Source organism: Sorex araneus, chromosome 4 (genome assembly GCF_027595985.1).
Source record: "Sorex araneus isolate mSorAra2 chromosome 4, mSorAra2.pri, whole genome shotgun sequence".
Lineage (NCBI taxonomy): Eukaryota > Metazoa > Chordata > Mammalia > Eulipotyphla > Soricidae > Sorex > Sorex araneus.
This window is the reverse complement of record NC_073305.1, coordinates 178202911-178226152: the sequence shown is the minus strand read 5'-3', so window position 1 is coordinate 178226152 and position 23242 is coordinate 178202911. Positions and strand designations below refer to the sequence as shown.

The window sequence follows — 23242 nt, the reverse complement described above, 5'->3', positions numbered from 1 at the left end:
CCTTTCTCTGCACCCGAGGGTCGCTGCATGGCAAGGGACCAGGAAAGTCCTTCCGGGTCATGAAACGCCTCCCAGGTCCGGTGCCTGGCTCTGACCCCAAGGACCGTTGTCTTGCCCCCCGTGTGGGCTGAAATCAAACCAGTGAGAGTCGGGAGCTGAGTATCCCCCGCAAGACCCACCCTTCGGAGAAGAGCAGAAAACCCGGGCTGGACACCTCGAAATGCATCTTACCCGAAGCCTGGGGACTGGTAAACCGGGCTGCTGGGGTCTTTTCTTTTTTTTTTTTTTTGCTTTTTTGGGTCACACCCGGCAATGCACAGGGCTTACTCCTGGCTCTGCACTCAGGAATTACTCCTGGCGGTGCTCAGAGGACCATATGGGATGCTGGGGATCGAACCCGGGTCAGCTGTGTGCAAGACTAGCTTCCACCTACTGTGCTATCGTCCGACCCCCTACTGGGCTCTTTTCTGAGTGGCTGCTCGGGGGGGCCAGGGGGTGGGGTGGAGGAGGAACTGAATGTGATCGGTTTTTACAACATTTCACACACAGAACCAAAGAGATGGTGCCAAGAAGCAAGCTTTGTATGAGGGAACCCCACATGTATCCCCAACACTGAAGGGTCTCCCAAGCACTGCTGGGAGTGACCCCTCCCCCGCAAACTCCCTCAGGTGTGGTTCTCTCAGGTGTTTAAGAATGAAAACTCATATCCAAGGCATGATCAGTAGCTGAGTCGTGGCCCCCCTGCCCCTCCTCCTCCTCCTCCTCCTCCTCCTCCTCCTCCTCCTCCTCCTCCTCCGAACAAACTAAGGGCCAGAGAGATAGCACAGGAGGGAACATACTTCCCTGCACACAGCTGCCCCCTGCTCAAATCCCTGGGACCACATAGGGTCCCCCCGTAGCCCCAATACTGAACGTGGGGACAGGAGCGACTCGAGCACTGCCAGGTATCGCCCCAGAACAAACTGAAAAAAATGTGCCCATGTATAGTGGCTAACTAAACAGTCAGACAAACTCTTCCTTCTCTGTCCAGCTACTGCCTTGGTCTTTTCTTTTCTTTTCTTTTTTATTTTGGGGTCACACCAAGCAATGCTTAGGGGTTCCTCCTGGCTCTGCACTCAGGAATCACTCCTGGCGGCTCAGGGGGACGCTGGGGATTGAACCCGGTCGGCCACGTATAAGGCAGACGCCCTCCCTGCTGTACCATCGCTCCGGCCCCTGGCTTGGTTTATTTGGCTGTTAACCTCACCCACTCCAGGTGGGAGTTTACTCCTGCGTTACTCTCCTTGGCTGGGACGCAGGGTTGCTCACCCGTCCCTGCTCCTGCCAGGAGCCTGGAAAGCAACTCACCGTCGGTGACGACAACTGCTTCCTCCTGGCCATTCACCACTCCCTCCTGCAAGCTGGGCCCCTCCTGCTCAGCGACGCCATTGACCGTGGACAGCTGGCCATTCTTCTGTAGCAGCTACGGGGAAGAGAGCAAAGGTGGATGTTAGCCTTCACGACCACGCTAGAATCAACAGCAACTTTAAGAACGCAAAGCTTGGGGCTGGAGTAATAGCACAGCAGGTAGGGTGTTTGCCTTGCATGCGGCTGACCCAGGTTCGATTCCCAGCATCCCATATGGTCCCCTGAGCACCGCCAGGGGTAACCCCTGAGCATTGCCGGATGTGATTCCCATCCCCCCACCCGCCCCCCCAAAAAAGAATGCAAACCTTTTAAAAGTCCACAAGGGCCAGGAAGAAAGCTCAATGGGTAGAGACTATACTTTCCATGCAGGAATCCTGGGTTTGATCCCAAGCAATGCATAATTCCCTGAGCACTACTGGGAGTAACCGCCAATCACTGAGCACACATGTTCGCTCTCTCTTTCTGTCTGTGATTAGATGCAGATTAAACTTCTTTGATATAGACACAGAGCTGTGAGTGGCCCCCCTGTCACTTACAATCTTCCTCCACAGACAACCTGTGCATTCACTGTATCACTGCCAGTGTCATCCCATTGATTATCAATTTTCTCGAGTGGGCACCAGTAACGTCTCCATTCGTCCTAGCCCTGAGATTTTAGCAGCCTCTCTTTACTCATTCTTCCCAGCAGTGCCACACTGGCAGCTCTCTCAGGGTCAGGAGAATGAGACCATCATTGTTACTGTATTTGGCGTATCGAATACGCCACGGGGAGCTTGCCAGGCTCTGCCGTGCGGGATCTGTGCATTCATGTCATTAAAAAACAGACACACAGACATGTCCTGAAGATACATTTTTTTAAATCCTAAGAATATAAATTTTTAATTTAATATGAGTTTGAGGGGGCCACACCCAGCAATACTCAGGGGTTACTCCTGAATCAGCACTTGGGAATCACTCCTGGCAGTGCTCGGGGACCATATGGGATGCTGGGAACTGACCTGGGTCAGCCGCCTGCCAAGTAAACACCCCACCCGCTTTTACTATCGCTCGGGCCTCAGAATATACATTTTGAATCCTCAGAATATAAAAACAGTCCTGAGAGGCATAAAAACAGCACAGCGACCATCAGGAACCTGAAGGTGTTGCTTGGGCATGCGGACCCATTTCTCACCCATCTGAAAACCCACAGAGGCAGGTGCTGGCTCTCGCCACACCACGGACCGTCTACAATCGGCCCCCACCAAGTGCCATTCAGTACATTCCACAGAAGCCCGGCCTGCCTGTCCCAAGGAAGCGTCCTGGGCAGACACTTGGCTGGGCATCACTCCGGGACGTTGGCAGCCCGTGGAGCACGCTGGCCAAACCACAGGCTCGGATCCAAGCTGGAAGGGGCAGCGGGGCCAGACAGTCGCCCGGTGCCCTCCCTGTCCCCGGCGTCCTCCTGAGAGAGTATCTCAGCTCTGGCCGACTCAGAGATGGGATGGCAGACGTCCCCTGCAGAGAGCACAGATCGGCCAGCGTGCTCGGGTTACACTTCCCCTGAAAGTCTTCTCTTACCCAAATACGAGAGATGGGAATCTGGAATGGAACCTAAAGACAGAAGCGGGAGGAAGGCGAGACCACCATGATCCCAGCCGCAAGAAAGAAAAAAGCCAGCTTCAAAGACGGCAAACTAGCGATCCTTGGGGAGGGGAGGGGGCCTGAACCCTCACAGACACCGGGCACGACCTCGGCCCTTGGAGCTGGCCTTCCAGCCCAAGCCAGCCTTGTTTGTTTGCTTGGTCTGGGGCCACACCCGGCGATGCTCAGGGCTTATTCCTGGCTCTGCACTCAGGAATTGTTCTTGGCAGTGCTCGGGGCACCATATGGGATGCTGGGGATCGAACCCAGGTCAGCCGCGCGCAAGGCAAATGCCCTACCCGCTGTGCTCTTGCTCCGGCCTCCAAACTAGCATTTTCACTACTACCCTACTGTGTCCTGCTAGCTCTGTGTGCAGGTTCACTTGATTCGTAACGTGGACATGAGGGGAGGGAGGCAGGAAAAGCACTAATGTTTCACAGTGACTTCCTTAAAGTGGAGGTTCTAAGATTTACAGTATTTGCGGGTGATGGTTCCTGTGGCCGTGATTCCAACACCACGCCCATCACCAGTGTGCCCACCTCCCTCCCTCGAGGGCCCAATGTCCACTGCCCAACTCAGTGTGTGCCTCAGTCCTCTCCTTGTGTTGCCCTCTGCCTTTGTTGCTGCTTCCTGTGTCCCGTTAAGTCCCACACAGGAGGGAGATCACTCTGTATCTGTCACTCTCCTTCTGGCTCACTTCTTCAGCATGATCCCCTCTAGTCCCATCCCTGGCACGGAAAATTGATTGATTTCACTCTTTCTTGGAGCTGCTAATAGTATCCATTGTGTACATATACCACACGCCATGCATATACCACCACTTCCGGATATACCACACATACATACCATACATATAACATACATATGCCACCGCTTCCGGATATACTACACATATATATACCATACATATAACATACATATGCCACCACTTCCGGATATACCACACATACATACCATACATATAACATACATATGCCACCGCTTCCGGATATACTACACATATATATACCATACATATAACATACATATGCCACCACTTCCGGATATACCACACATATATACCATACATATAACATACATATGCCACCACTTCCGGATATACCACACATATATACCATACATATAACATACATATGCCACCACTTCCGGATATACCACACATATATACCATACATATAACATACATATGCCACCACTTCCGGATATACCACACATACATACCATACATATAACATACATATGCCACCACTTCTGGATATACCACACATATATATACCATACATATAACATACATATGCCACCACTTCTGGATCCACTCATCCGTGATCGGGCATCTGGGGTGTTTCCTCATCTTGGCTGTGATGAACACAGCTGGGCATGTATCCCTGAAAATTACTCTGTGTGTGTGTGTGTGTGTGTGTGTGTGTGTGTGTGTGTGTGTGTGTGTGATAGACAGTGAGAAGAAGCGTGCCAGGGAGGGTGTATTCCTGTATTGTAAAGAAATCTCATTGCTTCCATACACACTGAACCAAACCACAACTCCTGCCAACAGTGGGCGAAGGTTCCTTTTGAACCAAAATCCTGCCAACACTGTCCATTTCAGACTTTTTGTTTATTTTGGTGGTGCTCAGGGATCTCTCCTGGCAAGGCTCAGGGGATCCTATGTGGTGCCATGATCAAACCGAGGCAACCACATGCAAGGCCAGCGCCCTACCCATTGTCCTATCTCACAAACCCTGCTCTCAATACGTGTCATACTCACTGGCACAAGCGGATATCTCCTTCAGCTTTGGTTTATGTTTGGGTTTATATCTCCCTCATCATGAGGGACAAAGAGCATTTTTTCATTTGCCTACTGTTTACTTTGGGAAAGTGTCTATTCATCTCCTCACCCCATTTTTGGATGGGGTACTAGGATTTTCTTGTTGCAAAGTCTTGTGAGGTTTTACAGGTTTTGAATATTAGCCCTTTAGGATTTTTTTTTTTCTTTTTGGGTCACACCTGGCGATGCACAGGGATTACTACTGGCTCTGCACTCAGGAATTACTCCTGTCGGTGCTCAGGGGACCATATGGGATGCTGGGATTTGAGCCCAGGTCAGCCACGTGCAAGGCAAATGCACTACCCGCTGTGCTATCACTCCAGCCCCCTCCCTTTAGGATTTTTTGTTGTTGAATTTCGTGAGGGTTTGATAGATCTTGAACATTAGCTCTTTATCTTTTATATTATGTGCAAACATTTTCTCCCATTTAGTAGGGTGGGGTTTTTTGTTTTTGTTTTTTTTCAACTAGAGTTTGGGTTTCTTTAGCTGTGAAGAAGCTTTTTTATTTGATATGGTTCCATTTGTTTATTTCTGTTCTTGTTATCTCTGCCTCTGTGGTCATCATGTTGAAAACACCTCTGCAGTCATTTCCCAGATAGTTCTGCTGTTTTTTTCCATGGATTTTATGGATTCTGGTCTAATGGCAAGGTCCTTAATGCCCTTTGAGTTCTGATAGGGAAGCTTTTGTTTTTTTTTAATCAGAATCAAATTGAGTATCTTCACCTGTGAAGGACCCACCAGTCCCTTGGACAGACCCCTTTCCTCCTTCAGAAATGCTCCCCACAAGGAGACGGGGTGCTCAGTGGCAAGAAAAGCAACTTTGCCTTCCAAGTATGAGGCCGTGAGTTTGATCCGGAAGTGACCCGAGCCTTATTTATACCCCAAGTATGACCAATCAATTTTGCACTAACCCCTGTCATGGGACAATGACTATCCAGACAAGAACGTCAGCACGAGTCAGTTAGCTTTGTGACACTTTATGACAATGACATCGCGGAACCAAGGGTTGAGGTGGTGACTCTATGCATGGCTCCGCTCCAGCCGGTGGTTTTAGCCCTTGATCCTCAAGGGGGTGCCTGGAGTGAGCCCAGTCTCACTTCTCCAAACAAAATTTTGTTCCTTGGCCTCTATGAGTATTTCTATATGTGTCCTTTCCCTTACAGAGAACTTTGCAAAATCTGGTGTCCTTACTTGTTCCACACGAAAAAAATATATTGCCATTTCTGCCACCTCCAAGCATCTCAAATTTGCTACTCTCTGAGGAGATATTACAGGGGTTAAAGACCTTGTCTTACATCCCAGCATTCCCAGTCTGACCTCCAGCACTGTGTCATTCTCCTGAGCAGGGGTCACTCCTGAGGATGGAGCCAGAAAAATTCCTGGACCATCAACTGTGACTGAACACTCCTCTCCTTCAAAAAAACAAGTGTTTCTGCAGTAATCAAAAGGTACCACTCCTGAAAGTCCCCCCCCCCCCGCCTGTCTTTCCACAGATGTATATATGCATGCTTTATCTATATGCACTTTTTTTTTTGCTTTCTTAGGGTGTTTGCCTTGCATGTGGCCAACCCGGGTTCGATTCCTCCGCCCCTCTCAGAGAGCCTGGCAAGCTATCGAGAGCATCTCGCTCACACGGCAGAGCCTGGCAAGCTCCCGTGGCGTATTTGATATGCCAAAAACAGTAACAACAAGTCTCACTTGAAGACGGTACCGGTGCCCGCTCGAGCAAATCGGTGAGCAACGGGATGACAGTGATTCAGTGATACAGTGATCTATATGCACATATGTATTCTTTTTTTTTTTTTTTTTTTTTTTTGCTTTTTGGGTCACACCTGGCGATGCACAAGGGTCACTCCTGGCTCTGCACTCAGGAATTACCCCTGGCGGTGCTCAGGGGACCATATGGGATGCTGGGAATCGAACCCGGGTCGGCCGCGTGCAAGGCAAACGCCCTACCCGCTGTGCTATCACTCCAGCCCCGCACATATGTATTCTTATTTCTAGGCACATGTGCATCATTTGTCAAAGAATAAAAATGAGGAGTACGAGCTGCTTTATAGCAGGTGCATTTCTTTACCAAAGACACCCTATCTTGCAAGAGACACAGCAACCAGTCCCAGTGGCATCATAGAACCAGAGATCCCAACGGGCCCCATAACTGAGCCAATTTCGCTGGGGCACCCCAGATGGAGCAGGTGCAGTCTCTCCGCCTACTCCAGATGGAATCCCGGTGTCCAAGAGCTTCTACAAGCAAGGCCCAGGTATGCGGGTTCCAGGATTAAAATATAAATATATATATTTACAAATATGAAAAAACATCCTATCTTGCTTGGCCACTTTCCTGGGATTCAGATGTTCAAGGAAAGACAAAGATGTACCAGCTGGGTTCAGATGCACCCAGAAAGACACAAGATCCACATCAGGGCCCCTGGGGGAGGGGTTGAGAGCACTGGAGGTCCACTTGGGTGCCACAGAGCTGGAGGAATAAAGTAATGTTTTCAAACAGGCAAGAAAAACCAAAATTCTATCCCACCCATTCACTCTAGAGCCTCGTCACATAGCTTCACCCATCCACGTTGGAGTTTTAGGAATTATTCTTTCTTCTAAGACGAAAACCAGACCCGAAAGATAAGCTCCTTGCCCGTCAACAGACAAAGCCCCAGAAAACTCATCTTCCCACTGGCTTTGAGCTTCAAAAAGTGTGAACGCCTCCTCGGAGCAAAATAAAACCCTACATGTTTGCAAGCTTATATCCTTCGAGCGGGTCAGCCAGAGTTTATTCCCCTAAAGTATTACCACATTATAATGAAACAAGTTTTAAAAAAACAACCGAAAAACATCACCCTCTCAAATGCTCCCAGCAAGTGCCTTCCGCTCCGACCTTTAAGAACCGAGACTGTCCAAAACAGTCACCAAGATGGTACAGAAAGATGACCCCCAGTTTCTCTCCCTCCTTCCCCTCAGGCCTGCCCACAGCTTGCTTTGCACCCCGACTGCAATAGGAGTAAGCTCTGGGATGATGAATGCGTTAAAGGAAAAAAAAAATACAAGCCGAGGAGCTCTTGACAGCATCCAAACGCTGGGGGTGGACAGGAAATGGGCCTGCAAGTGGCAGGTTTTCATCACAGGGATCCTGTTCTCGTCTCTCATTGGATGAGCCACGCGGGTGGGCGTGGTCACAACTGCCAACCACGTGGTACAGGCTGTGGCCCAGCATCAATCACTCTCCAAGGACCACAACAAAAATTCTTCCAAGGAAGAGAACAGAGAGACAATACAATGGCCTTGCATGCGGCTGACTCAGTTCCATCCCCAGCATCTCACTCTAGGAGTAATTCTTGGGTGCAGAGCAAGGAGTAATTCCAGAGTATGACCGGGTGTGCCCCTCCCCCCACCAAAATAAGGTTATCTGGATGGAATTTTAAAGCAAAACCCACTGGCAAAACTGGCAAAGAACCTTCTGCTATATAATTTTCATCACTTTAAAGAGGAAGTGTGTTGGAAGTATGTCTTTAGAGTTTCAAATATAAGAAAACTGGTACTGGGCTGGAGCGATAGCACAGCGTTTGCCTTACACGTGGCCGACCCAGGTTCGGTTCCCAGCTTCCCATATGGTCCCCTGAGCACCGCCAGGAGTGAGTCCTGAGTGCAGAGCCAGGAGAAACCCCTGAGCATCGCCCGGTGAGACCCGAAAAGCAAAAAAAAAAAAAAAAGAAAGAAAAAAGAAAAAACAAAACATAACAAAAACAGTGATACTAAGGGCAAAGAGATAGTGCAGTGGGTAAGGAGCTTGCCTCACAGACTGCTAACCCTGGGTCCCAGGTTCGATTCTCGGCTTACAGTATCTTTGGAAAGCAATGCGGGAAGTTACAGACATTTCAAATGTGCTTGCTGTGGGCCCTGGACGTGCTCTCTGGACAGTTGCGCATACCTCGCAGGTGAGGGCTAGGGCTGAGTGATCCGAGGTTATTCTCGGTGGGGGAGGCGGGGGAGGGGAGAAGGTTTCTGAGAGCCGATTAGAGGGTGAGGGAAGTTAAATTATGGGATATTCATATAATCACCAGGATGGGACGCGATGAGGCCAATCCAGACATGCTAATTTAGGTGGAAAAATAAATCATGTTGCTGAGGATGTCTGACTCCTTGATATGTTTAAAACAAACAAGCAGCCAAAAAATAAATAAATAAACAAAAATGAACATCAAAAGGGAGGGAGCGAAGGAGGAAGGGGGAGGAGAGGCTCTTTCTAATGTCTGTTGACAAAAGCATTGGGAGTCTAGAATAATATAAACTTTACCAGTGACTACCTCAGTGGAATTCTTGCTGTTTGGCTTTAACAGGGAAGGAGTAGGTTTCTTTTTTTATTTGTTTAAATCTCCCCTTTGTTTTATTTATTTATTTTTGAGAATAAAAACTGAGCACTACGGATGACTTGGTCCATGGGAGAAGCACCTGCTTTGTGAATCTAAGATCACACGTTTGAGCCAAGAGACACCAGGCACTTCCGGTGCACGAGCCATTTCTGGTCCTGCAGGAGCCCTGCGACTCTGGGGCTCAGCATCCGACTCCGGGGCTCAGCATCCGCGCACTCCCGGGTGCGTGTCCGAGCGCACCCCCTGGCAAGCACCGCTGCCCGGCGTGAGTGCCACCGGCTGTCCTCACAGCGGCGTTAAGCGGGAAGGAAGAGGAATCCAGTCCAGGGCGCTCCTGACCCCGCAGGCTCTCGGGCTTAAGCTCTCGCCTCTTTCCATGCCTCTTTCCCTATGGGCGTGCACCAAAGCATCCTCATGGACTTCTCTGTTCTCCTGATTTCCAATTAACCCCTTCTCGCCTCCAGCGCAGCCATGGACGCTGATCAGAAGCTCCGAACGGGGAGTGGGGGGGGAGGGAGGAACCTGAGAGATCCGTCTGCTGCCCAAGGCTCTGAGTGTGTGCATTGTGCTTTGTGGGGTGGGCTTTGATCCCTGGCACCCCTCCCCCCCACGGTTCCCTGAGCATCACTGGGAGCGACTTCTGGGAGCACTGAGCTGGGAGTAACCCCCAGCAGCACCAGGTGTGGCCCCCACACCAAAACAAAAACCAAACAAAAAAGTAAAATGACCCCTTTGCATTGCTGGGTGTGACCCAAAAAATTAAAAAAAAAAAAAGTAAAAAAGGCTTTGCAAAGTGTGAATATGGAGTAAACCTTGAGGACAGAGAGCAAGGGGCAGACAGACAGTGGGTCCTCTCCAGCGCACCCCAGCCCCGGGTAGCCAAGGGTGCAAGCAAGTGTGTGCAAATGCCCCTCCCCCATCACTGAGAAAGGAAAGGGGGAAACAGGACGGGACTTGACGAGGTCTAAGGCACAGTGTGGCATGGCAGGAAATACGTCATCTACAGTATGACAAATAGAGACAGGAACATGCCACAGAGCACACACTATTCACGGTGGCAGAGACCAAGAGATCGCTGCGGAAGGGCCGTGGGTATCTGTCGGCCTTAACTTCCTGCTTTCTCTGTCTATTCTTCGTCAAATTAGCAGCTGTAAAGTGTCTTTCACGGCGTGGGTGGTGAGCGTGCAGTCTGTGTTTTCATCTGTTTACGGAGCAGACAGCTGAGAACATTTTGCCGCACAGTAACGCAACGGGATTCCATTCTTCTATCAGATGTGCAGATTTGCATGGGAAAGTGGAATCGTTTGAGGACAGGGATGAACAGGGAAGTCACACTTCAGGAGCTACTGTCTTATTCTAGAGGGGTCGCAGGGCCAGAGCCAAAGCCAAATGGAGTATTTACACATCATCTTCGTTCCAGGCGGAAACTCAGCAGCTCTAGGCCAGCACACAGAAGGCGCCTGGGGAAGAAGGTTCGGATGCTCTGTTCCTTTGGTCCTGTGGCCTGGAAAAGGGGCCCTGCCAAGCAGTACTTAGGAAACTGCGAAGCCATCTCCCACCATTATCTAACCACCTTCCCTCTGTAAAATGGGATGAGAATTCATTCTATCCACCAGTTTCAAGAAACTTTGAAACACAGCCTGCATATGCTATCCACTCCCGCCTCAATGGCGGGCATCAGTTTCCGGGGCCCCGAGAGATAGTGCAAGCATTAAGGTGCTTTGCCTTGCATGCAGTTAACCGTGATTCAATCCCCACATATGGTCCCCCGAGCAATGCCAGGAGTGACCCCTGAATACAGAGCCGGGGTAGTGACTGAGTACCGCTGGGTGTGGCCCCACTCTCCACGGCCAAACTGGAAAGCAATCAGCTCAAACACTTTTTTCACGACAGCTGTCTTGCCCCTGGCTCTCAGCTGTCACCTGCGGGGAAGACCTAGCCCCGTGTCTCGAGGTTCTGCTCCTGCTGACCCGAAAGAACACCACCTCGGTTTGTGCGAGCTCTGCTAAGAAGTGCTCTGAAGCAAAAGTAAAAGCCAACAGGAATATATAATATATAGATATATATGCGCATATATTTATACACATAAATCCCCCCATTTTCCAGTAGCTAGGAGGTCACATCCAGAAACTGCCCCTGGCGCCGTGTAATCCCATCAACGGCCAATATCCAGAGACTATAAAACCAAGCTCCCGGAAGAGAGAGATGCAGAATCCCTTGCCCCCGCACCTGGCTGTCTTCACCAGGGCCCCTCGGAGCGGGTGGGTTGAGTTTCCCCTGCCCCGAGCAGAGTCCCCGCAGCTAAAGACTCAGGAACCCAGCCACAGCCATGCTCAAGGCCCCTCTCCACACATTCGGATGAGCTTCACATATGAAGGAACCAGCAGAGGAACCCAGGTGTGTGGGACCCGGGGCTGAAATCTCCAAGCCTGCTTGGATCAGGACTGGGCCTCCTCTGCCCAGATCCCCCATTTTCCAGTACCTGGGTGGTCACACCTGGAAACTGCCCCGGTGCCATGTAATCCTATCAGCAGCCAACATCGAGAGACTATAAAAACAAGCTCCCGGAAGGAGACATCTTCTAGCCTAGTTCTCCCTCTTGGAGAACCTGGCAAGCTACCGAGAGTTTCCTGCCCACATGAGAGAGCCTGGCAAGCTCCCCGTGGTGTATTCGTATGCCAAAACCAGAAACAATGATGGGTCTCATTCCCCTGACCCTGAAAGAGCCTCCAATGTGGCACCGTTGGAAGGACGAGTAGAGAGAGGCTTCTAAAATCTCAGGGCTGGGATGAATAGAGACGTTACTGAGACCGCTCGAGAAAATCCATGATCAAGGGATGATGATGATGATGATGATGATGATGATGATGATGATGATTTATATACATTAATATTCCGTGAATTTCTTTTGGTTTGGGGGCAGTGTCAGGGCTCACTCCTGGCTCTATACCCAGGGAGCACTCCTGGCAATGGCAGGAGGACCAAACACACACCACAAGGCCAAACTAAAATCAGCCACATGCAAGACAAGTGCCTTAACCCCTGCCTGGACTACCTCTCAGGCTCTACTCCATGAACTTAAAGCATCTTTCTCGGACTGGACAGGCACTTACTTTGCATGTGGTTGATCTGGGATCAACCCTCAGCTTGCGTATGTCCCCTGAGCACTGCTAGGAGTGGTCCCTGAGAGCAGAGTCAGGAGCAAGCGCTGAACATCCCTCAGCATGGCTGAAAACTCACAACAGAAGCCAACACAATGAAGACAACCCGGTCGCCAAGGGAACGTGTGAGAAGGCCTTAGCGCTGGTTGGGCTTTTCAGAGAGGGAGCCTCTGAACCATGATCAAATTCCTGTGAAAGCCTTGGACCACGAAGGCTCTGGACCACATGAACGCGAGAAGGGCATGCCCGCAGGTCCCGGCTGCCTCTGTGACCTCTCAGCACAAGGGTCCTTATCTCCCGCTGCTGTGAGCCCCTCTTGCCTCGCTGCAAGAGGTGAGGGTCACTGCCAGCTCCTAAAATACTCTCGCCCCAAGACTTCCGAGCTTGAAACAAAAGCCCCGCTTGTTTTTCACTTCATGCTCCTTGCCGTTCAGCACAACAAAACCCCCACACAAAGGTCCCCCTTCGAGGACGGCCGTCCCGTAGCCGAAGCCTGTGCTACCGACGTTGGACGTAATAATAAATGAAACTTGATTTCTAACCTACGCCTTCCACAGACCTGTTACAGCCTATAAAAAGAAATGGTACATGTCCCGTTGAACAAAATATGGTGTTCATGCCTTTTTTAAAATTTTTATGCCACACCCGGCAATGCTCACAGGGTCTCCTGCTCTGCACTCAGGAGTTACTCCTGATGGTGCTTGGGGGTCCCTAGATGGGGATGCCAGGGATCGAACCAGGGTCAGCGCATCCAAGGCAAGCATCCTACCTGCTGTGCTATTTGTTCCAGCCCTGCATGCACTATTTTATTAGCGAATCACTGTGAGGTACAGTTACAGACTTACAAACTTTCATGCTTGTGTTTCAGTCATACAATGGTCGAGTGCCCATCCCTCCACCAGTGCCCATTCTCCACCACCAATGGTACCAGTATACCTCCCACCACCCCCACCCTGGCCCCTCCACCCCACCATGCCTCTGTGGCAGGGCATTCCCTTTTGTCCTCTCTCTCCTTTTGGGTGTTGTGGTTTGCAATAGAGGTATTGAGTGGCCATCATGTTTGGTCTATGGTCTACTTTCAGCCCGCATCTCCCATCCCGAGTGGGTGCTTTACTTGGTGGTCCCTTCTCTATCTGAGCTGCCTTCCCCCCCAGCACTGCATGCACTTTTATTTTTATTTATTTATTTTAGTTTTTGGTCACACCCGGCGATGCACAGGGGTTACTCCCGGCTCTGCACTCAGGAATTACCCCTGGTGGTGCTCAGGGGACCATATGGGATGCTGGGAATCGAACCCGGGTCGGCCGCATGCAAGGCAAACGCCCTACCCGCTGTGCTATGGCTCCAGCCCCTGCATGCACTTTTATTTATTTATTTATTTATTTTGCTTTTTGGGTCACACCTGGCGATGCACAGGGGTCACTCCTGGCTCTGCACTCAGGAATTACCCCTGGCGGTGCTCAGGGGACCATATGGGATGCTGGGAATCGAACCCGGGTCGGCCGCATGCAAGGCAAACGCCCTACCCGCTGTGCTATCACTCCAGCCCCATGCATGCACTTTTAAATGGAAAGATTCGTGGGATTAAATGAGAGCATCAGAAAACCAAGTATTTAAACTTTTTGCCATTCAGTAAAACACACCCCACCCACCCAGAGATCTATGAGACAATGCATATGCTGGCTAAAATAGATTAATTATTTCAGGGGGCTTCTGGATAGGTTTGGTTTTTTTTTGCTTTTTTTTTTTTGGTTTGGTTTGGTTTGAGGCCAAACCAAACCAAAGTTTGGAGTTGGTCGCGGGCAAGGCAAGTGCCCTAGCTGCTGTCCTATCACTCCGGCAGAAAAAGACTTCTGATTGAGGCCCTTTCCCTCCCTCCCTCTGCGCTTGCTACGCCCAGAGCCTCATTCTGGGTGCAGCTGCCAGGGCGTGCGTGAGGCCCCGAGTCTAATCCCTGGCATCACTAACCCCCTGCCGCCACCAAGCTCCGCAGACTGCACCTCCATTGTGTCACTGGACCGAGTTTCAAACTGTCCGACTCCAGAGCGAGGGTCTCAGTCATCTCTAGGGCCCCCAGCCACCAGCTCAACCCGAGGTATCCCAGCAACAAGGGCAGGGAGGGGGAAGGGAAAAGGACCTCTTCGACTGGGTCTTTTTTGCTTTTAATTTTTTTGCTTTTTTTGCTTTTTTTTGGGGGGGGGGTCATACCAGGCGATGCACAGGGGTCACTCCTGGCTCTGCACTCAGGAATTACCCCTGGCAGTGCTCAGAGGACCATATGGGATGCTGGGAATCGAACCCGGGTCAGTCACGTGCAAGGCAAACGCCCTCCCCGCTGTGCTATCACCCCACCCCTTTATTTATTTATTTATTTTTCTTTCTGGGTTATACCCGGCTATGCTCAGGGGTTATTCCTGGCTCTGCACTAAGGAATTATTCCTGGCGGTGCTCAGGGGACCATATGAGATGCCGGGGATTGAACCTGGGTTAGCTTCGTGCAAGGCAAATGCCTTTCCCGCTGTGCTATCACTCCAGCCCTTGTTTTATTCTTTATTTCTTTTTTTTTTTTTGGTTTGGGGCCATACCTGGTGATGCTCAGGGGTTCCTCCTGGCTCTGCACTCAGAAATTACTCTTGGCGGTGCTCGGGGGATCATAAGGGATGCTGGGGATCGAACTCAGCTCGACCATTGTAAGGCAAACATCTTACTGCACTATCGCTCTAGGCCCCTGCTTTGTTTAATTTGGGGGGCCACACCCAGCAATGCTCAGGGCTTACTCCTGGCTCTGTGCTCAGGAATCACTCCTGGCGGGGCTCAGTGGACCATACGGGACGCTAGGGGTCAAACCCTAGGTTGATGCACACAGAGGAAGGGCCTTACCCACTGGACTAGCCCTGCAGCCCCTCGGGGACTAGGGCGCACGCGGCTGATTAGGAATGTAGTTTGCAAGTCAGGGCCCAGCTCTCGAGGCTCTGCATCTTCCAAAGAGCCACCCCGAGCAGGTCCATCAGAGAAGTGGACACTGTCTGCGCCCGACGCGGGGAAAACCTCCAGATGGAGGCAAGTGGCTTCGATTCCCAGATTCCTTTCGGGACCCTCTACAGAGAAACCACCGAAGCACTTTCTAGAACACACGCCCCTTCATCCCCCTGTCCTCGCCCCCCCCCCAGGAATTCTCTGGGGGCTGTCTTCAACGAACAGCTCCCCCCTGCCCTCCATGGCTGCGAACAGCTGTATAATAAATGGGGTCTGGCTTTACCCAGCCCGCCGGTGGTCAAGTAGCTCCCGATTTTAAAATGTGACCATTGTTATAGCCGGTATAAACACTCCTGGGTTCTCTGGGAAAGAATGTGAAGGAAAACAAAGAACTCTAAATCCAGTGAGGGGAGAGCAACCAAAGGCAAAGGGAGTTTCTAAGATCTCTGCTTGAGATGAGAATGAAGGGCGTCACGCCCTCCCTCCACAAGGCGGGCGGTTCACGGCATGAAGGCTAAGCCACCGGGCCAGCCGCCACCGGGACCTGTCCTGTTCCCGGGACAGATGACCGAGAGCCATAAACGGTACCCCAGACTCTAATGCGGACCCCCCGAAGCACAGCCACCTCTCTAGGGAGGTGGCCCGAGCATTCCTGGTTCAGAACCACCCCCCAACTCCATGAAAGCAACAAAACAAAACAAAACACGCTCTTGGGGACAAGCTTGAAGAATTGGCTTCTCATTTTCCAACTTGTCTGAAACCAAGAAAACGCATTCCCCAGTCTATCACGTTGGTGCAGTGCCCTAAGTCTTCTTGGCCAGTGACCTGTGGCTGAACTGTGGTGTCCCCTTGCGGGGGGGAGGGGAACTCAGCAACCCACCCATGCAGTAGCTTGCTGCATGAAGTGGGGGGGAACAAGCAGCCCTAAGCCCACTTGACTTATTCTCTTCTTGTGCTGCAAAGAAACACTCAACTCTCATGTTTATTTATCACGCTGACACTGTAACTTGTGTTTTTTACCACCTGGCGGCTGGGGGGTCAGAGAGACCATACAACAGTAAGGGGTGGGCCGAAGCGATAGTATAGCGGGTAGGGAGTTTGCCTTGCACGCAATCGAACCGGGTTCAATCCCCGCAGTCCCATATGGTCCCCCAAACACCACCAGGAGTAATTCCTGAGTGCAAAGCCAGGAAGAATCCCTGAGCATTGCTGGGTGTGACCCAAAAAAGGAAAAAAAAAAAAAACCTAAGATAAAAACAACAAGGGACTTGCCTTGAAAGCGGCTGACGGAGACTCTATTCCTAGTGCCCCACAGGGTGTCCTGAGCTCCATCAGGAGTGCTCCCTGAGCACAGAGCCAGGAGCAAGCTGTAAGCACTGCAGGTGTGCCTGCTCCCCGCTTCCCATTGGGGACAAGGAATAGTGCTCTTCTTTGCAACTAAAGCGTACGATGAAATTTTGGCACGCCCTGCTGTCGGGACCGTCCGGCGAAGGGGACGCCGAGTGTGAGCTTCCACTGTGGTCTGCGCATGCCTCGGTTGGTTCCCTACAGTGGCCACGAGACACTCCCGTCCAGTTGAAGCATCTCGGGACACAGACGGAGGTCCGAGCATGCGAGGGGCCCGGCACGGCTGCCTCAGGCGCGTCTGCAGCAATGCTCCCCACCTTCTGAACCGTCGCGCACACAAACACACACACACACACACACACACACACACACACACACACACACACTTCTCTGCCCTCCTGATCCTGGGCCCCTGGGTCCCCAAGGCAGGTGTAGGACAATCTGGCTGCAAAAACAGCCCAGACCCTGGGGAGTCTGAAATGTCCTGGGGGGACCCCCAAGAAATAGTAGAATGCGCTATCTTGTTAATTAATTAATTAATTTTAGTTTTAATTTTTTGGCCACATCCGGCAATGCTCAGGGCTTACTCCTGGCTCTGTACTCAGGAATCACTCCTGCCGCTGCTCAGGGGACCATCTGGGGTACCAGGGATCAAACCCAGGTTGGCTACATGCAAGACAAGTGCCCCACCTGCTGTGCTCTCACTCGGGCCCGCAAAGCGCTCCAGCCCAGAAGACAAACGCAAACCTGTGGAATTGCAACAGCAAAGGAAGAGAAGGAGAAGGGGAAAGGGTTTTTTTGGGGGGGCTGCTTTATTTTGGGGTGCCACAATAAAAAACCTGCAGCTGATGCTGATTCAAATCCCCAACTCTGCATATGGTCCATGAGCACAGAGCCAGGAGCAACCCCTGAGCATAGCTGTGGGCTCCAAAGCCATCCTGAGTGCACACACACACTCACACACACACACATTCACACGCATTCACACTCACATTCATACACATGCTCTCACACACTCGCACACACACACTCATACACACTCACTATCACACACACATAAACACACATACACACACATACTCTCACACACTCACATGCACACACACATACATACACTCACACGCACACACTCACACACACATACACACTCACTCACACACATGCTCCAGGGTGGCTTCCAGAAGCTTCCTGGCGATCCTGAGGCCAGCTCCTGCAGGGGGACGTTCGTACCAGGTTTCCTTGGCGATAGACAAAAGTCAAGACCCCAATTTCTACTTAATTCCCACTCACGGTGGTGTCAGCGCCGAGCAGTTACCCTGCAGGCAAAGAGGCTGCCTCCCAGGATGGATCTGCCCGTGGTCATAACCTAATTACATCACCCCCCTGCCGAGGAATTTGATAATACAAAGCGTCTCTCTATCCACTGAGAAGAGGAAAGCATTCCCCAGCCGGAGAGAGGAACGGCTCTGACCAAGGTGAGCGGGACCGTCCTCTCAGGCTTAGATTCTTCGGATTTGACATCTCTGGGGCACAGGGCCAAAGCGACAGTACGGCGAGTTGGGCACTTGTCTTGCACGCAGCCAACCTGGGTTTGATCCCTGGCACCCCATACGGTGCCCTGAGTACTGCCAGGAGCGATCCCTGAGCACAGAGCCAGGAGCAATCCTTGAGCACCACTGGGTGTGGCCCCCAAACAAAGAATAAATCTTTGGGGGCTAGTAGTTCCTTAATCAAAGGTGTGCACTGAGGGCCAGAGAGAGAATACAGGGGTCAAGGCGCTTTCCTTCTGGTCTGGTCCACATCTGGAGGCCTGAGCACCACCAGGAAGGGGCCCGGGGGGTCACATGCGGTGCTGGGGGTGGAACCCGGGTCAGCCACGTGCAAGGCAGGCACCCTATCCACTGTGCTATCTCTCTAGCCCCCCACAGAGAGATGTGTTAAGCCACCCCCAGAGACTGCTAGAAATGGCCCCTCTCTCTATGAAAAAAAAAAAAAAAAAAACAACCCTGAGTTTCCTCTCCTTCCTGGCACACATGATTTCATGATTTTCTTAACCATTTAGCTCGGATAATGCACTTGGAGATACCACTCGGACAGCTTCCGTTTAAGGTTGGCAGGTGGCTGGTCGCATCATTCAAAGGACAGACAAACGGTTTCTCTGGCATGCGTGCTGAGCTCTGTCCTCGCCGGGATGTGCGGGACTGGCGTGGAACAGCGACAAGCCATGTCATTCCAGCGTGACAGTGCTTCCTGGCTTTGAGTCCGGTCAGGAGAGAACAAGGGTCTTGCCCAAGAGGGCGGCAGCACTGCGGGAGACCCCCCCAGCTGGGGAAGAGAGTCTGGCACAAGGCACAGGCAGACACACTCCTGACAAAGGGACACTTCCCAGCCAGACCCGTGGGGAGGGAGACGGGATCAAGTACCACTTCTGGGCTGTCCTGTACTTGAGCTAACCCCCGACCCTACAAATCCGGAGTGTGGGGGGCTCGGGGTTGCAGGCGCGAGGCCTCGAGTTGGATTCCAGGTGCTGCCTCCTGAGCATCGTCCTGGAGATGGGCCCAGAACCCCTGGTGCTGTCACCTCAGCCAGGTGTGCACGGGCCCCCGAAACAGAGTGGGTGTGTGGCCCTGCGTGACCCCTGTTATCTCGACTCCTCCTCCGAAGGGGTGTGAGGGGAAAGGGAGAGAGAACTGTGCTGAGTGGGAGACACTCTGGGGCCCAGTGGGGCACCGCGGGGAGGGCGCTTGCTTCCCACTCGGCCAGGGACCCTGTGAGCCGCAGGAGATTGAGCCCGGGCAGCCACGTGCAAGCACAGCACCCTGCCCACAGGACTCTCTCCCTAGCTCCCAAAGTTCAACCTCGGCACCCCATGGCGCCCCGAGCACCGCTGGGAGGGGTTCCGAGTGCAGGGCCGGGAGTCACCCCTGAGCATCACTGGTGTGGCCCAAGAACTAACAAAATAAAAGGCAGACCCCCCACCCCCATCTAATCACATCAGAGCCAGCTGGAAGGCAGTGTGGACCGACCCCCAACCAAAACCCAACAAGACCAAACCATGGAGCGCAGACACAGCTCCTGGGGCGGAGGAAGGACGTGATGGTCCGAGAGGCTGATGTCTCCGGAAGGGAAGCCTCGGACAGGCCTGGAAGGAGCTGAGACGAGCGAGCACCACGGTCCTCACCCTCCCTCTGGCCCACCATAGTCCTCACCCCCACCTCTGCCCTACACCCGCCCATAGTGCTCCCTCCCCCTCCCTCCTTCCCCCACGCCCATCTGCAGTGTGTAACCGTGTCTCCCCTTAGCCCTGGACGTGCATCTCCGTGACAGCTCTGGGACAGGTCCATATGCTACACGATGCTGGGTAAGAAGCACGCTGAGAAGAACACACGCCTAAGAGGAAAGCACAGCGGCCAGTGCCCAGTTCTCGCCCCAGGGTAAGCGATGGAAGGCAAGGATGTCATTGAAAAGAGAGCCCGTTAATCTAAATGAGATATCAAGTTACTCCAGCCGGGAAAGCTCTCAGAGTTGCACTCTATTTCCCTCCATCAGCCAACGGCGGGGCAAAATGGTCCCCCCACCACAGACAGACACACACACACACACAGAGTTGTGCGCATGTACACACATGCACACACACACATGCGCACGCACACATGCACACACATGCACACATGCACACACATATGCACGCGCACACATGCACACACATGCATACAAATACACAGACACACGCACGCACACATACACGTACATGCACGCATGCACACATACACAAATGCTCACGCACATGCACACACACATACACAGAGACACTCATGCACACACACATACACACGCTCTTGGAACATACACACACAAATGCTCACGCACTCACATGCACACACACAGACACACATGCAGACATGCATGCGAGCACACACACACACACACACACAGAGGCAGCTGGAAGGTCCACACTGCCTTCCAGCTGCCTCCCTCCATCCACGGCCAAAGGCGTCTGGGGACATCAGTCTGTCCTCCAAATGCCAAGCCCTCAGCTGCTGTGGGCAGCTCCTGGGTGAGAGGAATGAGGGCTGTTTGGGACAGATCCCGGGGGCAACCAACTTGGGGTGGGGTTGTGGCGCTTGGCTTGCCCGAGGCTGACAGGTTTGAACCCTCCAGCCCCCAGCCCCCACTGGTCCCCTGAGCACAGAGGCGGGGGAGCTCCTAAGCACCGCTGGGTGTGTGGCCCCTAAACAACAGCAGCAAACCTGCCTTGCCGGGAAACAGAAGCTGTGAAGCATTCATTCTGCTGCGTTCCCTCACTTATGTCGACAAGTAAATGGCCAGGAAGCGCCCCACGCTCCGAGGGAGAAGAGCGATGGCGGGTCATTTGCTTCCTCTACTATAGAAACACCAGTGGTGCGCAGCTGGGGTCCACATGTGCCCCAGGGAGACTATTCTGGGGGCCAGCGGGTGAACATACACGGGGGAACAGGGCACTAGACAGGGAGCCCCAGGAAGGAAACACAGTTGGAAGGGGCCAGAGTCAGAAATGGATGGAGAACAGTGCTCCAGCCCATGCCCGCCCAAGCAGAGCGTCCCCCCCGGCACCCACAGCCACTTGCTTCCACAATCCAAAATCACCGCCATACTCCTGGCCTGACCCCACCGTCTCAGGACAGACCTCACCAAGATCTATTCTGCTGAGAATTCTGGTATGCGGGTTTGTAACTGAAATCTCCAGGCTTTCTCGGGATCGGGATGGGCTACCTCCCCCCCACCTCCCTGTACTTCCAGAAGCCTCAGCAGTCACATCCACAGCCCAAAGCTGCCAACTAATTAAAAAGTTACTCCAGCCTTATTGTCCTGATAGAAATACCGAATGCCCTGAACAGACACCATGACCTCTTAGCACCTGTACTGCAAATCACAATGCATAAAAAGGAAAAGGAGGGGGGCAGCAAGAAGGAAAGTGCCTCCCATAGAGGGAGGCTGAGGGTGGGTGGTGGGGAAACTGGGGTCATTGGTGGTGGGAAATGTGCACTGGTGGAGGGATGGGTGCTGGATCATTGTACGACTGAAACCCAGTTATGAACAGCTTTGTGATAGTCTATGCCATGGATATCCAATCTAAAAAAATAAAAAAAAAATAATGTGGAGTTCATGCCCAGCTCAGTCAGCTTAATATCAATGGCTGAATAAGTAGCAGTACTCATACATTAAAAATAAAATAAGAGAGAGAGAGAGAGAGAGAGAGAGAGAGAGAGAGAGAGAGAGAGAGTACTCCAAGTCCTGATGTCTAAACGTAGAAGTTTTCTTCTTCTCTTTTTTTTTCTTTTTGGGGTCACACCCAGCAATGCACAGGGGTCACTCCTGGCTCATGCACTCAGGAATCACCTCTGGCGGTGCTCAGGGGACCATATGGGACGCTGGGAATCGAACCTGGGTCGGCCGCGTGCAAGGCAAACGCCCTACCCGCTGTGCTATCACTCCAGCCCCCTCTTTCTTCTCTTTTAATATTTTTTCTTTTTGCTTTTTGTCACACCTGGCGATGCCCAGGGGTTACTCCTGCCTGTACACTCAGGAATCCCTCTTAGCGGTGCACGCAAAGCCAACGCCCTACCCGCTGTACTATCACTCCGGGCCCGGTAGGTGGAATATTTCTATTCCTGCTCTGCGTTGCATCCTCCCACCCCCGGGCTCGGAGGTTGATATCTTTACGTGCTGCTGTATTTATCTTTGCCAACTCTATGGCTCGACATTTACTCCCTGTGGGGTGCGTGTGGGCCTCTGGGCTCCCTGGCGCTGGGGGTGGGTGGGTTAGTGTCTGGCCTCGCTGCCCTGCACTCCGCGGCTTGGACGTCTGTTTCCCTTCACTCTAACGGCGCTGCCGTCTGCACAGAATCCTCCGGGCAGACAACCATGCGTCTCCGCAGACCTGACGCCCGTGAGTCACACTCTGGGCGCTACAGAAAACAAATCCGCCAACACAGGGCCGCGGGGATGACCACTGCGGCTAGGGCGCTTGCCTGGCGTGCAGCCCGCCTGGACTCACTCCCAGACGCCCCCTCTGCCCCTCACGCCCAGGCAGGAGAGATCCTGGGGCAGAGTCAGCTGTCGTGCCCGCACCATCACCCCCACCCCAAAGGAAGAAAACTGAAGCCTGAGCGTCTCTGCACCCCCTCACAGCCCTGACTCTCGGCCAGGACCCCCTGACTATGCCTGGACACTCTCACTGACGCGGGGAGAAGGCGGCTACCTCAGCTTTCAAATGCTTCTGAGCTGCCCAGGGTCATGTGCACAGACACGGCTCCACGTGGAAGCCTGGTCAGCAGAGAGCCGAGTTCCCGCTAGCACGCGCGTCCCCTGCGAGGCTAGGGAAAGAAGGCGGCGTTATTTGCGGGCACCGGTCAATATCTGGGGGGCAGGGCAGGGGAGGGGTCCCCACGAGGCAGGCAGGCAGCGGGCAAGCTGCTGAGAAAGGCCTTCGGGAAACTGCTATTGATCTTGGTCCTTGAAAGCCAGCGAGGGGGGCGAGTCGGCCGGTGGCCAGC

General features: G+C 52.5%; 1 protein-coding gene across 1 annotated transcript in view; it reads right to left on the bottom strand.

The window, feature by feature from the left end:
* The window catches only part of AKAP12 (A-kinase anchoring protein 12), a 105311-nt gene that overhangs the window by 36062 nt on the left and 46007 nt on the right, over nt 1-23242 (bottom strand). Inside the window, exon 3 of the mRNA XM_055135268.1 lies at nt 1348-1462. Within this exon, the coding sequence (XP_054991243.1) occupies nt 1348-1462 (115 nt within the window). The remainder of the gene's footprint in view (nt 1-1347; nt 1463-23242) is intronic.